The sequence below is a fragment of the Cyprinodon tularosa genome, unplaced genomic scaffold (assembly GCF_016077235.1).
Source record: "Cyprinodon tularosa strain WSP-4 unplaced genomic scaffold, ASM1607723v1 ctg340, whole genome shotgun sequence".
Taxonomy (NCBI): domain Eukaryota; kingdom Metazoa; phylum Chordata; class Actinopteri; order Cyprinodontiformes; family Cyprinodontidae; genus Cyprinodon; species Cyprinodon tularosa.
The window spans coordinates 208,637-223,976 of record NW_024039053.1 but is presented as its reverse complement, the minus strand read 5'-3'; the positions used below and the strand labels follow the sequence as shown (position 1 = coordinate 223,976).

Here is a 15,340-nt window from a genome sequence, read left to right as displayed (position 1 = left end):
TAAAAATGGTTGAAAGTAAGAATAACTGATCACTGACCATGACTTACATGTCTTTATTAGTATAAAATATTTAGTTAGCAAGAGACCGACTCACACTGATAACACAAAACTAAAATGGAAACTCAAAAAAAAATTCTACTCCTTTTTTGCACCATGTGTCTTTGCTTTGCTCTGAACTTCCATATCAATGTTTTGCATCATGTTTTTCTCCCAAACTGTTTACATTTGATCACTGCTGTACTTGGAAATGTTCATTTCACTGCCAACTTGCTTATTCACTTTCTGAAAACTTTACAAAAACAAAATGTTGTTTTGGTATTCAAAATGCGTATACAAAATTATAAAAGCTGTAAGTGCAATTTCTAGAAATTAAGTTTTCATGCTTGACAACCATATGAGGCTTGGACGTTATGAGTGGAAACCTCAAATCTCTTATCCTTTGCACATTTTTATATGTCAAGCTGAGTGAAACTACAGCACTTGAGTGTAATGACTTTCATTGTTACTTTGACTTACTTTATCAGTACAGCATGTAGATCAGCCTGTAGATGTGCTTGGGACGACGTGGCTCCATAACAGCATTAAGATTATCTCCATTCTGACAATATTTCTGGATATTGTACAGTATAGTGGGTTCAGATCAAGAAGGTCCAGAAAAACATACAAACTGCAGCTGGTAGATGGATCCCTTTGCAGTGTGTAGCCTTTACATTTTGTTTATTGAAGTCTAATGTTAAAAGTCCTTAGATCAGGCTTCCATCAATTGCTCTCGTAAGAATCGTTTTAACATTTCTATCAGTTTTACAATATTCTCTTTATAGGGCAAAGCAGAAATTAAGGCTTAAATTTGTAGTTTCCAGAGAAGATAAATTATAGGGAATGTTACTATGGCATCTATCCCAGACAGAACCTATAAAGTTAGATTGAATTCGGCATCAATAACAATATTAACCCAAAGTAATGTATAGAGCATTTTGTTGGAAATTCCACTTTTTGTACCTTATGGAATAAAGTTCACATAAATATCTATATCCTGACAGAGTTCTGTACAGACCCCACTAATTCTCATCCATTTTAACTTCAAAATTTACTAAAAAATAGTCTGCATACAAACAAAAAACCCTTTAGCCAACAATGTCAGGGTTAAAATAGAGGAATACTACGCTCATGCTGAACCAAACCCAGTGTTCTCCAATCAGGAGATGGACCATCATTGTTCACATATTTAGTTTACAGTTTTGACTCAGTTTAAACAAATTTAGTTTGTAATTGGTAATGAAAATTCAAATTTCCAATGATTGCAGACACCAGAGAAATTGAAGGACTTCAAAGACAGTTAAGTATTGCAGCGATTAAACTTTTCAAAGCATTAAAATGCCACAGCATCAAGAGCAGAATCGTAACTATAGCTATACCATCCTAAACTGGATGTCCTGATACATTTATGCTGCCAGACAGAATCCAAGGTTCCATAAACAACAGCACAATAGAGGTCTGACCATTTTTTTTTATATCCGATATACTCTAATAATCTCAGAGGGAAATTACTTCTCTGCATTTAACCCATCCCCTTGTGGAGCAGTGGGCTGCCATTGTGCGGCGCCCACGGAGCTGTGTGGCGTTAAGGGTCTTGTTCAGTGCCCTAACCACTAGGCTGCCACTCCCATTTGACTATTCCAGTACTTGTTAGTCATTAATACAGTGCCTTTTAGGCCAGCTGCGGTTTAAATGTCACTTCAATGGATGCCATCTTACAGTCTTGTATCAAGGCCTTGCTTTAAGTGGGTCATTGTGGGTTCTTACGAGCTGATGCACACGAGTGACTAGAGTGAGGAAGCCGTTCCTGCAAAACTCACCACTAAGTCTTCCAATTTCCAACCTTGGCTCATATGTCTTACAAACCCTTTGACCATTGATAACCTCTAAATTAAAGAGACACTTTAAATGAACACTTTTTTTATTCTGACATTTCACCCCATTAAAAATGGGCTTAAAACTTTGTACAAAATATTTTAAAATGCTTAAAAAATATATAAAAAAGTAAAAAAGATCCAGAAGTTGATAAAAAAAACAATTCCACCCCGTGGAAAGTGTGACCCGCGTCAGACTTTGTAAAAATGGGGTCCAAAGGTCCAAGTTTCCACAGAACATGAAGTGGCTCTGTTGACGAAAGTGAACCCCAATTAATTATAGGAAACTAAGAAAACACACCCATCAGAACCTGAATGAGCTCTTTCCAACTGACCTTACAGGCCTGAGCTGCAGGAGTTGAATTTATCAACTGCACCAACACATTCATGACAACCTGAGAGGAGAAAAAATAAATGAGGTCCAGAAATCACAAAGATCCAAATGTAGAACAAAGTGAGCAACAAAACATGCAAAACTAAGACTAAAAAAATAAAGAGGATCATGCAACTCGAGCTGAAAGTTTTTGCCCATTAATAGAATATTTTAAGGCTTTAAGTGCAGCTACTCATTTTCATTTAACTACATTCTACAGAAATAACCAGGATGGATAAAGTATTGAGTGAAATGAAACAATTATTGCTTTTTTTTTGAGCAAGAGTTGCATCACAACCACATGATTGTTTTTGCGTCTTAATTTTGCTCGGAATAACTACTGAATGTCATAGCATAATTTTGTACTTTAAATGGTTTTGATGTTTTGGATGACTTGCATTACTTAAACATGTTTTGCACAGAAAATAAAAAAGAACAAAACAAATAAATCTAATAAATGAGTGTTGGGGTTAGTTTTACCTTCTTGTGGCGACCTTTAGGCTTTTTAGAGTCCTCTCCTCTGCGATATTTTTCTTTTATAAAAAGCAGCCAGCATGACTTTGCATCAAAGTCAAGTAAGATCCCTGCAAGCTTGATTTGGGGAATACTGTTGAAATTCAGTCATTTTCAAGTGGCTGAAGATACATTGCGCTCTTGAGAGCTCTGAGAGATACACTAACTAAAGATTAATGACAATACATGTTAAAGCACTGCATCATTGTCAAAACATGAATTTGGCATATGATCTCAATAAATGAGCTTTATTTTGCCGTTTTTTGAAAGTGGCATTACAAGCGTCTAGTTTGAAAAACAACTCAAAAGGGTGAGCTCATTGGGCAGGAAAACACTACGTGTCCTTATTTTTTCTCTCTCCTGTATTTGTCCAAATTCAGCTCAGGTTGAGGTGTATACATACAAGCTTAAATCAGCATTGGGGAGCAGTTGAGGACCATTTTCACAAAGTGAAGGCAATCCTTTGGTACAATAAAAGGCAGAAATACTGTTTAGATTGATTAAAAAGAAACTAGAAACTTTATTGAAACACGCACTGCAGAAAAACATTTTGGGATACGTTTAGTATACTATTTAGTCAAAGGTACACAAGCATTGAGCATTTTGAGACGGCACGACTTGAAGCAAACACAGTTATCCTAAGGTTATGTACAAAATATTGATGTGGCTGCAGTCTATCCTTCAAGCTTAAAGAAACATTAGATCAGTTTTTCACGTTACAGAGCGACTTTACATACCAATTGGCAAAAATATGGATTTCTACAATTTAAGAGAAACTAGATATTTAACACAAATTTAAGATTTTTTTTCCGCTCATCAAAATATCTTAAGGCTGTGTTTAAATTTGTTTTAGGCAAATATATAAATAGAAACTTAAACTGAAGCATTAGGAGCAATTAATGTCCAGTGGTGAAGGACTTTTGGGAAATGCAGCCTAGATGGTAATAGTTTAAATCGCCACAATCACAGTTTGTTACTTAAACCATTAACTGAAATAGCAATTAATTATCAGTATCACTTTTGTCCAGCTGTTAAAGTTAATTGATTGAACCCTTATTGGAACATGTAATGGAAAAAGGATTAACATTGGGGGAAAAAAAGTCTGTTTTCCTTTTCATATAAATTGTGTTTCTTATCCAGCACTAACACATCCAACATAACTTGTTCTAAGTTTAAAAAAAAAAAGTTAACAGAACATAAAATATACCGTAAAAAAAGGGAACAAACAAGAGGGGGAATTACTTTGTGTAAAGTTTAGCCAGTTATATCGGAGACAGTTGCTAAAGCAACTCTCTACCAGTTGTTGTTCAGTATCTGCCATATGGATGATCCCTGTATGAACCCTTGGTCTGCCGTGCAGCGGGAGCTTTGCCTCCAGCTCCAGAGCCGGACCACGAGTTGTCCCAGTCTCCCTGACCTGCAAAGGGGAGAAAACACAAAAAATATTTCACCATATGGTACATGGGAGAAGATTCACTGCACGATGCCGTTTAACAGCTCAAACATACCGTAACCCTCATATGATGGATCCTGGGCTTCACCATGTCCGTAATCGTAATACTCTGTATCCCTAAAACCAGAATAATACGTATACATTTTAAAAATAAGACTCTTGTAAATAAAAATCACACAAACAAACAAAAACACTTACGCAGGTGCAGCCTGTTGACTGTAATAGCTATCGTATCCCTCGTAGGAAGGCTCTGCATAAGCCTCCTCATATGAGCCCTAGATGTAAAAAGGTGGACATTTATTCCATAGATGTGGATCTTAAGCTGTGTCCATTACAAATCAGAAGTACTTACATATTCATCGTAAGCGTCAGGTTTGGATTGTGATCCTGAAGGACCCCCTTGGTGGGACAAGGCTGCTGAAGGAAGCATCCGCGGGGCGCCACCTGTAGGTGGTCTGGAGCGGGTAGCAGATCCTCCTCTGGTAGGAGCAGAGGGCAGACCCCCCCTACCGGCTGGGCCCCCTCTGGGTGCACTACCCCTGGCTGGTCCTCCACGGGGTGCTCCTCCACGCATTGTTCCTCGGAGTGCTCCGCGTGGCATACCTCTGCCCCTGAACAAATGACTTTGTTATTTAAGGAAACTAATGTAATACCATGCACTTAACACAAAAAGTACTCACCTTGGTCCTCCGGCACCAGGTGGTCCCCCTCGCCCCCTTCCAAGACCCCCTCGCCCTCTTCCAGAACCATCCTGAGATCCATTCAGGAACTGAGGATCCATGTACGGGTCATGCTCACCAGGCTCCTGAAAGGACAGCAGAAAGGTTCAAGAGGTTACGGACCCACTGCATAAAAAGCAGATTAAAGGTGTGGGATTAAAGATTTCACTGACTGGGATGAGGAACTTCTTGACTTCATCCATGGCATGAGCCATACGCAGATACGCCTCTGGAATGGGCGCTGTGACCTCAATGAACACATGTAGCTCCATGGCCAGGTGAGCATATTTAGACTCACCACCCTTCCTGAGTTCTTCCTCCTGGGGATCAATTCATAGTTTATGGTCATGTTGAAAAATGTATTCACCATCTAAATTGTTCTTTTTTTTTTTTTTTTTTTTTAAATACACAAACCTTGTTTTTGTCCCTCATTGACCCTTTTCCCAAAACTGAGATCTTTGCTCCAGTCTCCTCCTGGAGTCTTTTGATCGTGCTGCCCTGAGGCCCCAGAAGCTTTCCAACGAAGTTAACCTGCATGATAATGACCAGATAATTTAGAAACAGAGCAAAGGCCACATCTGCATCTTCATTTTAGCCTTTATTACATCAAGAATTGCAGAACCACTCATAAAGGAACACAGACAATGGGAAAAGGATTTCAACATGTGGGAGGGAATCACATGTATAGCTAACTCAGAGAAACAGAAGTACTGGCCTAGTGGTTAGAGCAGTCCTCATATGGTTGTGGGTTTCTGAGCAAAACCCTCAACCCCACACTGCTCCTCATGTGCCACACAATGGCTGCCCATGGCTCCCAAAGGGGATGGGTCAAATGCAGAGTGAATTTCCCCATTGTAGTAAAATAAATGGATTTACATTTACACGTTTGTCCTCCTGAATCCTAGGCTTAAATTACAGTTGTCTTTAGGTTTCTACACAATTAACCTGCAGAAACCTCATTATACCTACCCTGGGGTACTGCTTTGATGGGATGAGGACCCGCTCCTTCAGTTTCATAGTTTTTGTGGCAAACAGGTCCAGGTAGGTCTCCTTTTCCTGTGCTTTCTTGGGTTCGCCTTTCTGAATCCTTTCAATCTCTGCAAAGAAACATGTAAGCTTAAATTAAAATGCATTTTGTGTACAATTAAATGATTACCCCATTCATAAATACAGCCTGTAATATATTCCCCCATTTAAAAAGGATTTTGACATTTTGGATTTTTCCTAGAAAAGGAGGGAAATATTTTTTTGCACAAACGTATATTAAAAAATATACATCACATGTGGCTCTCTAAAATGAATAAAACCTCTTAAGGGAGAGAGGGGATCTGACCCACATATATAATAACCACGTGTCTTAATGCGCCATTGTTCGGGCCTGGCCTTGAAAAAATGCGTTTGCACAAAAAAAAAAAAAGAAAAATCATCATTTAACTTTTTTTTTTTCTTTAAAGATGCATAAACTATCCAAATTACCCGCGGTGATGAGTTTCATGGCATGTGTAAAGGAGGAATCCAAGCTGTCCTTCTCCGCAAGCAGCTCCGGGAGGTATTTAGTGTCTTCCATTTTGATTTTCTTTCTTCGCCAAGGCTCGACTATGGCGGACTTACAGACGCTTGGATTTCTGGCTCAAAACTAACTCGCGGTTAATTCGCCGGATTGAAATAGTACAGAATTGGGTTATATTAACTTTGAAAAAAAAATTTGAGAGAGGAAATAAAGCAGACTGCGGAGCGGTGATCCCTGCCGGTTTCTCTGGTCAGCAGCAGACAAAGGAGGGATGGCGCAGCAGCATTTGAGAGGAGAGAGGGAAGTTACGTCACTGGCAACCGGAAACATCTTTGCTCCCGCCTATTTTCTTTCTTTCTTTCTTTTTTTTTTTACTTTAAGAAAGCCCTAAATCAATCTGAAGCAATAATGTTTTTTTTCGATTGTTTAGATATGAACCACAAATTAAAAAAAATTATGTCGAATAAAAAATAAAAAAAAAAGCATCAAGCTTCTTCAAGCTGGGTCTTTCTTGGAAAAAAAGATTGTGTGTCTGATGTGAATAAAATTTAATGTTTATACAGAAAAAATTGAATATGAACCATTACATCAGTATTATTCATCCATATCAGTTTAGTGTTGTTCACCCAACTGACAATAAGAGCAGGCTGTTTTTCTTTTTGTGTAAATATTATTTGGCCCCTAATTATGTCAACAATGTTTACATTTCTGTTAAGTACTGGAATTAATAGAATTCTATACTTTTTAACCTTTAGAGGGTTGTAAAGCACATGGGATTTAGTAAACTTTCCTTCTGCATACTTCCACAATTGTCTGGAAAACACCCCAGCCCTTAAGTCTAGCAAATTGTTTATATCTACCCTCCAAGTTTTCCTATCTTTTATTAATTTCAAATCACAACTGACCAACAATTTCAATCTAGATTTTGTTTCCACCATAGATACCTTCAACTAATTAGCACCCATCTAAATAAGATTGGCTTGAGTTATGTCCGTGAAGAGCCTCTGATATGTATCATATTAGACTAATCGGTCAATGTTACTGAACTACATTAGAAGGAATTTTCTGTTTTTCTAAATATTTTTCAGTTAATTTAAGCGGTTTTGCCTGGGAATTGTGTAGATGGCATTTGCCTTAATTACTGCAATCATTAACCCAAGTGGAATAGCATTTTATTACCAATGGCATTTCATGTGTTGGAATGTGTAAAACATAGATAAATCTAATTGCAACTGCTTCATTTAGGTTTGTAGAGTAACAAAATATGTTATTAACCCATTTAGCATGGGGTTGCATAATAATGGAAAATCATGGTATTGGAACTAGAGATGTTCCAAACGGAATGGGAACTTCCACCAAGATGTCCTTAGCTTTGGTATTGTATCCTGAAAGCATTGCAAAGGACAATTTTGTGTCCATCTGGTAAAAAGGAAATGGTTAACAAACAATCAAGTAAATTTATTTTGACAGATTTGTTTAGAATAAAATAAACTAAAAGGTAATAAAAGAAGTTTTACATTTCATGTAATAGTCCAACAAAAAGTATAGCAAGTGGTGAAGCAGAAAATCAATCATGATTTGTGAAAGTTTTTTACTTAGAAAACATTTTGTGGCAAACATTGGTATGCAGCTTTTTTTTATATGTAAAATTATTGAACGCAATAATGAATAAAGTCCATCTATTAGGAATTAAATCTCAGCATAGGTCCAGTTTATATGTGAGGTTCAAGGTCTGTCCAATAATATAAGTGAGCAAACAGCAACAACAAGGAAGAAACCAGACAGGCTAATAATACAGCTGATTGTTTTGATGTATATTTAAAATGCTCCTGTAGTTTTACTGTAAAACACTTAGTGACTGCAGCCTAAGAAACATTCTATATAAATACAATGTACTTAGTTGTGGAGGTGTGTAGAGTTAGATTTTATAAACAGTACCCAATAGTTTTTAATAATCCTCTGAGGTCTAGCTGGCGAGAAGTGGGCAACGCATGCAGGCCACACTTCTCAGATGGAACTAACGGCATATTTTTTCCTTTAAAAACACAAATCTATTGCATACAATTACAATAGAATTAATTGCTACATATATTCAATAGATTTATCTGTTTAGAAAGTGGACAAAGTTTACTTTTTCATTATACAATTCAATTATATCATTTTCTTTATGTCTTTTTATTAACATTGGATGTTTTTAATGTCTTTTCATTCCTAAATTGAAATTGGATTCCCTTTTCTCTTAGTCTCTTTTCTTGACATTTTATTTATTAAACTATTCTATGGAGGAGAACCAATAATGATGAAATGTATTTATTTATTTATTTGTCTTAAAAAAAAGATTCAGTTTGATTATTTTGTGTGGCTTAAACAAAATAACATTTATATTAAACCAAAACCTTTCATTTCCAGAGTTTTGTTAAATATGTTGAAAATACTAGGAAAACAAACACATTTAGCTCTGGTAAAGGAATTTCCCTTTTCATATTAAATACAAAATACAAAACAAACCCACCAAACTAAAATTTGAGTAATTATAACAATATGAACTACATCATAGAAGAAAACAGATGAACCGTTTAATATATTTATCAAAATACAATTTTGATCAAGTTTTTTAATCAGTTTTATTAACGACTTCAAGTAAACATCCTGATTTTAAACCATAGACACCATTTATAGTGCTGCAATTTATTTATTTCATTTTTCTGAAGTTTTACATTAAACACATAGACAAGAGCCCAGAGTTAAATAAACTATAAGGAGAGTTAAATATAAAGCAAATCATCAAACCCAATACACCTTATTTTACAAGTGAAATAAAATAGTAATCCAAAGAAAAAAAAAAGGCTATATAAAATCAGCAGTTTCATCGAACCAGAATTCTCAAATATCAATGATGGCAAATATCTCTGGCTTCTCCTTATCGTGGATCTGCATTGCAGAGTATGTGATAGCTTTCACTTCAGTTCCCTAGAAAACAAAAATATAGAGCAAAAATAAGACTAATCTATTTTATTATCCACACACACAAACATACAGATATATATATATATATATATATATATATATATATATATATATATATATATATATATATATATATATATATATGAGTCTCCTTTTTGATTCTACCTGAGGATGCTTTTCCAGAGAAAATTCTTCACCCCACCTTTATCAGCAAAAGAGCAAATTTGGTCAAAGTCAAAACGCACATTTTTACACTAAAGTAAGTTAATTAAACTACTTGTCTAGAGCTGAAAGAAAGTATTTGAATTGCAAAGAAGAAGAACTATTTAGAGGACAATGTTGCACTACACTTAATTTCAACAGAATACTAGTTTTTATAAATGTAAAAAATCTTGTCTTAACTTACCCAATGGAGCGAATTTTAAAATGCATTCTATCAATGGAAACGACTTTGATCTCCTGGTGAACGGATAAAACAGATTTAAGTACAAAATTATACTTAAAAACAAATATTAACAATAAGACTTAAATTAATCAAATTCTCAGGATTAGAAAATTATATTTAACAGGTGCGCTGATCAAAACCAAGAGTGACTTGAAAGAACAAAAACTGTTAACGTGTTTTTTTTTCATAAGTGATCAAACTGCAACGAGTAGTTCAATTACTCACCCTGGGGACAAAGAAGAGATCTGCAGAAAACTTGTATAACCAGTCATCTAAGAAGTGGAACAGAAGAGACTCCAGATCTTCACCTTTTGAAACAAAACAATTGAGAGCAGTTTTTACTTATCTTAAACGACATGATATGAGCTGATCAGGCGAAATGCGTAAACACTAGCCGGGTGATGATGACTCTCGTGTCGCACAATAGCTGGGATAGAACGCTGTTATGCTAAAACCACATTTATTTATTTAAATTAGATTATTGGTTATCATCTTTAATTATATTTCCTAAACAAACTTTGAATATTTGGGGGGTATTTTGTAGAAAATATGTTCTTCCATGGGTAATTACTGATCTCAGAGCTGCTTGGCAAATCACGTTTGAAGAATTTGGTAGAACTTGATCCTAAAATGAATACATAATGTTAGAAGAAAAAAAAAAAAGGGGGGGGGTGTCTAATTAAATAAAAATTGAATTTATTTGATCTCACATGGGAGAAATTTACCTCTGCATTTAACCCATCCCCTTGGGGAGCAGTGTGGGGTTAAGGGTCTTGCTCAGGGACCCAGCATGCAGGCTGTGGGGATCAAACCGGTTACTTGCAACCTTCTCAGAGCACAAGCTTACTGCTCTAACCACTAGGCCAACACTCCCCCAGTATCAGTCAGTAAGACATTCTAACACAGCAATGATCTAAAACACAAGGTGATGGTTACCAGTCATTGCCTACAGTGGTAAAAAGTCAACATTCTGTTGTTTAGTTCATAGTTACAGAAAGTCTTTGGTTAAAGAAACAGGACATCTTACAATCTGTAAAACTAAAACGCTCCACAAGACTGTCATATTTTTGCCTCCATTATGATTTTAAAAGAGCAAACAGACTGGCCTTATGATAAATTATCTTATCTTAAATTTTTGTTTCGTTGCAAAGGGTGGGTGAAACCTACCCTATTAAGACCTAGCGGTTGTATCATGCACGAATGATTCAGATGTAAATTTGAAGCCCAACGACGACCACTCACAAAAAATAAAAAAATCCACCCTGAGCGATCAGATCACCATTAACAACTTAACATACAAACACAAAGAACTACCACAGAGTGGACTATCAGTTGTCAATTCAGCAGGACATCAGTAAGTCTACTGGGGTTTCTGTAAAACTTTGTATTTTTTTCATCCTTGAACTACATAGATTACAGCAAGTCTACTCAACCCTGATGAAATGCCTTTTGTCCCCCTGTGATGTAAAGACATAAACCAGAAACCTTTTTCACCTTTAATTTAAACCATTAACCTTTGATTTTAATCAAAAACAAACTTCAACCTGCAAATTAAATCTAATGCTCACAGTCCTCAAAGGGATACAGATTTTAAATCAGATCTTCGACCCTGGCTCTCCGTTTTCCCTTTGACAATTTCTGCTAAAACTTTCCTTTTGTTGATTAGAATATGTTTACTTCCAGTTAAAAAGCCGACTAACCCTAACTGCTGCCACCTTGCCCTGAGTACTTTACAGCTAAAGAAAAAAGCCCCAAATAATGATGCAGCCGCCACCATGCCCTACTGCATTTGTGGTGTTCATTTTACACTGAACAAAACGTTTTGAATTTTAACTGGATCATCAGATTTCCTACCTTGCTGTTTGGGGTGTTTTTTGAAGAGAAAATTAGGGAGATTTATATCCTTCCACCCCATCCTAGTGGAATCCTTGAAATCATCTTCAGAACTACCTGAGTTTTATTCACAGTTTTAAAATTAGCATAGCATGTGCTCTTGTTCTCAGTGAAGATAACAGAGGGCAGATGTTGCGCTGATCCGTTTCATTACCAAATAAATGAATTCCAATAAAAAATTTTAAAAAACACCAACGAGGCCAAAGATAAACAAAGATGTTTCCTGTTTACATACAAAAGCCTAATTATATATACTAAATTATATATATTAAATTGTTTTTTCCCCCCAGGGAGGTTTAATTATGCATTTAACATCTTAGATATCTCATCTTAGCATGTAATCAAGTAGTAGTTTCATTTATATATGATCACTCTTCTAGGCAGCATTGCTAGACATGTGATTTAATCTGGCTGTTTTCCAGGCACTGACTTAGCTTTAAAGCAAAGTTCATAATTTCCTATTCGTTATGAGGGTGCATTTACTCTTTTTTATTCACATCCACTCTAACGGTGATATAGTTGACATTTAAAAGCAATTGGTTTTACTGCGATTTATTTAGAGGCATATGATTAAAGGCAGACATGTATAGAATTCATTCTATGTAAAACAAAACAAAAATAGTGACATTTACAAATCATTTTAAATCCAAATAAAACAGTGAAACACAGCATGAAGGAGCAGGTTATACATGTATTTTCTTCTCTTTTGTAAAACATTTTCTACTTCGTCATTGTTTTTTTTTTTGTGTTGGTCTATCACATGAAACCCAAGCCACAGTTTGCTTTCGGCCACTTTCTCACCCTCTGATTCCACTTCAACAGTATCGATCGGTTCCACCGTCTCTGTGTCGGTCATGTAGCCAAACATCCCCATGGCACACTGCTCGAAAGCCTCCTCCAACGAGTCTCCCCAGGAGTGAATTCTGGAAAAATATAAATAAATGAAACAAATCAAGATGATCGCTGAACATGAGGTGGTCAGGAATTTACTGAAGCAAGCCACAAAAAACTCACTGCACATCTGCTGTGTGATCCAGGTCTGAAATGGAACAAGAGATACAGGTTTAACATGACATCAACAGTTATAATTATTTTGCTATAGATCTCTCTTGTCAGGATGTTTGGCTCACAGTATATAGAAATAGAACAAAGACAAAGATAGATTATTAAAAAATATGAAGGAGGAAAAGTGATTGATTTTAGTTGCTTAGACTTTAAATGTTCAAACCAAATACTGCACCATATCTATCTGTCTTGAAATGCGCTGAACTTCAATATCAACGTGTTTTTGCACCATGTTTTTTCTCCCACACTGTTTACATTTTATTGCTCATTTACTGTCTGAAAGCTGTACAAAATGAAATTACAAAATGAAATTTGGTTTTGTATACACTCTGTGTATAAAAAATGACAATAAAAGCTGTCTAAGAAAAACACCCTTAGAAAAAAAAAGTATAAAAATATATACTTGGGGATGTACAATGATGAATTCCCATAAAGTGCACTTCGTCTTAGAGCATCCTATGAATGATCATTGATCATGGAATTGACTATTTCCTGTCTATAAAGGGGAATTTTTCTTTCACAGCACATGAAAAGAAACAGTTTTTAAACCCATTTGTTCTGGTTGTGATGTTCCTGCATTGTTTTGCTAGTGGAAAAGGGAAAAACATCTCAGCTAAAGCAATGCCTTTGGCCTTCCTCTGGACCGTGCAACATTCATAAAGTCCAGATCTGGCTCAAGGAATCCCACAATCCATGCTAAGCAATTCCTCTTCCACACTACGCTGTTGTGCTGAGATGGGTTTAGCTGGTGGTTTAGGGAAGAGTCTCTTCATTATTTGATATGAAACCAACCACAGAGGTGTCGACAGCAAAAAAAAGCATCATAAAAAAAAGATAAAAAGATGCTGCAGATGAATCAGATACGTTAGTAGTGCTAAGATGACAGCTCACTCCGTAGAACGGTTCTCCCTGTAGGCGAATAGCCAGCTGTCTAGGCCAGCATGTTTGATTAATTTAAGAAGGATCCTCTTGAACAAGTTTGGAATGACTGGGGTCGGATTGACATCGATGGCAGAAAGCTGCAGAGAGAGGTTAAGATGAATAAAAAAAAAAAAAAACTTTAAGTTGGCCTGCACACGATTTGGGAGTCTGACCATGTCTGGTTTTCATTCTGCTCACCTCATGTAGCTGAAGGACCAGAGGCTGATGCTGCAGCTCTGATGGTGGATGATATTCAGGCTTCCTACTGCTTGGAAAATCAAAGCTTGCAAAGAAGCTGTTCAAAGTGTCAGGCAGTAGGGGGTGGGGGGTTATTATGGAAGCGCTCCTCAATTCACTGCTTCCTCCTGTGTTTTATCTGTTAAACAGCCCTCCATAGCTCTGCCCAGGCCCTGTCATTGGACAGGCTTTCCCCTGATCTGAAAGCCAACTTTCAAAGCAGCCCTGTGAGGCTGTGGTAGGCCTGTTTGGTTCAAATCTGGATGGTTTGAACCAAACAGGTGGTTTGAAATGGTCACATTTCCCAGAGATTTTATGGGACATCTCAAGGTGGGGTTTAGGAGCTGTTCTAAATGCACCTGGTTTGATATATTGCTCTCCCTAGTGGGGAACTCTATAAATATATATAAAAATCAACTAGAGCAGCTTTTACTTTTTAATGGTTAAGCCTTAAGTCTAGAATACTGTTGTGAGCTGATGAAACAGGAACCTCCAATGCTAGGTTAGCATTAGCTCGTGGTGGCATGCAGCAAGCTGACTGTAGAACCGAGTTATTAATCAGTTTTAACATGACAGCGGGATATTTTAAATTCCAGGAGAGAAGAAAGTTCTTGTTTTCATAGCTCTACACCAAAGGTTTTGAGTTCCTACAGTTTAACTTTTTCTGAAGTATAACTAAATGGAACAAGCAAAGCTTACATATGTTGAACTTACACTCATATTTCTTGTTGATAGGAGGATATTTAGATTTGATAGCTTTCTGTGCCCCAGTCAGGTCAAGCTCACGGTCGTCCATTAAAACTATAAGTTGAATAAAAATCAAAAATTAAGGAATGAGCTTGCTAAACACCATGTCGATGAGCTAGAGCTAATGGTGCATTCGCAGTTTGTTTGAGCTATATATTTAATTAGCTACGTCAGGGTACTGTACAAAGTATAAAAATAAAGGGAAGAAAGGGGTCGACGTATTTAATGTATTTATGTTAATACAGAACTCTCAGTCCATGTTCATGTTGTTAAATATACATTTCCACATCTGAAATATGCCAAAGCATATAAACGTAATATACATACAAGTAAGATGATTTAGTTTATTTATAGTTTCTTCTAATTGTTGCAACGCAACATCTTAAACTGAAATTTGAACGACCTTATGCGAGAAAATATAAAAAAACAAGAATATTTTGCCTGTTACAAACATGATAATACAATTTCCCACTTTTTGTGTTGCATTTTAGTTCTTCTTCTTCGTCTTTTTTATTATTGCGGATCGCAAGGAACTTTAAGATACATACCGCCACCTACTGTACATGAGTTTGTAGCAACATTACCTT

The 15,340-nt window shown here is 36.3% G+C and overlaps 2 protein-coding genes across 2 annotated transcripts; both read right to left on the bottom strand.

Annotated features, from left to right (window-relative positions):
• Positions 1–3,286: 3,286 nt before the first annotated feature.
• On the bottom strand, positions 3,287–6,774 carry khdrbs1a (KH domain containing, RNA binding, signal transduction associated 1a). Its single transcript, XM_038294456.1, has 9 exons — positions 6,445–6,774; positions 5,938–6,065; positions 5,383–5,499; positions 5,142–5,288; positions 4,930–5,054; positions 4,602–4,860; positions 4,448–4,524; positions 4,305–4,366; positions 3,287–4,213 (listed from the first exon to the last, which is right to left on the bottom strand). Exons 1-9 carry the CDS (start codon positions 6,533–6,535, stop codon positions 4,104–4,106), a joined length of 1,116 nt encoding a protein of 371 aa, XP_038150384.1. The 5' UTR covers positions 6,536–6,774; the 3' UTR covers positions 3,287–4,103.
• Positions 6,775–8,055: 1,281 nt separating this feature from the next.
• zbtb8os (zinc finger and BTB domain containing 8 opposite strand) lies at positions 8,056–14,895 on the bottom strand. The gene is made up of 7 exons (XM_038294506.1): positions 14,721–14,895; positions 12,798–12,822; positions 12,585–12,706; positions 10,116–10,198; positions 9,852–9,904; positions 9,611–9,647; positions 8,056–9,448 (listed from the first exon to the last, which is right to left on the bottom strand). The coding sequence occupies exons 1-7, from the start codon at positions 14,800–14,802 to the stop codon at positions 9,362–9,364; spliced, it is 489 nt and encodes a 162-aa protein (XP_038150434.1). The 5' UTR covers positions 14,803–14,895; the 3' UTR covers positions 8,056–9,361.
• Between the last annotated feature and the right edge of the window lie 445 nt (positions 14,896–15,340).

Bases quoted from the DNA above. Each gene is read 5' to 3' on its own strand.
- khdrbs1a (XM_038294456.1), bottom strand. From the start codon at position 6,535: ATGGAAGACACTAAATACCTCCCGGAGCTGCTTGCGGAGAAGGACAGC. The intron at 5,055-5,141 runs GTCAGTGAAATC...CTGTCCTTTCAG, and splicing joins TCAAGAAGTTCCTCATCCCA to GAGCCTGGTGAGCATGACCC. The intron at 4,367-4,447 runs GTAAGTGTTTTT...TTCTGGTTTTAG, and splicing joins AGTCAACAGGCTGCACCTGC to GGATACAGAGTATTACGATT.
- zbtb8os (XM_038294506.1), bottom strand. From the start codon at position 14,802: ATGGACGACCGTGAGCTTGACCTGACTGGGGCACAGAAAGCTATCAAA. The intron at 12,707-12,797 runs GTGAGTTTTTTG...ATATTTTTCCAG, and splicing joins GATCACACAGCAGATGTGCA to AATTCACTCCTGGGGAGACT. The intron at 9,648-9,851 runs GTAAGTTAAGAC...TTGCTGATAAAG, and splicing joins TTTAAAATTCGCTCCATTGG to GTGGGGTGAAGAATTTTCTC.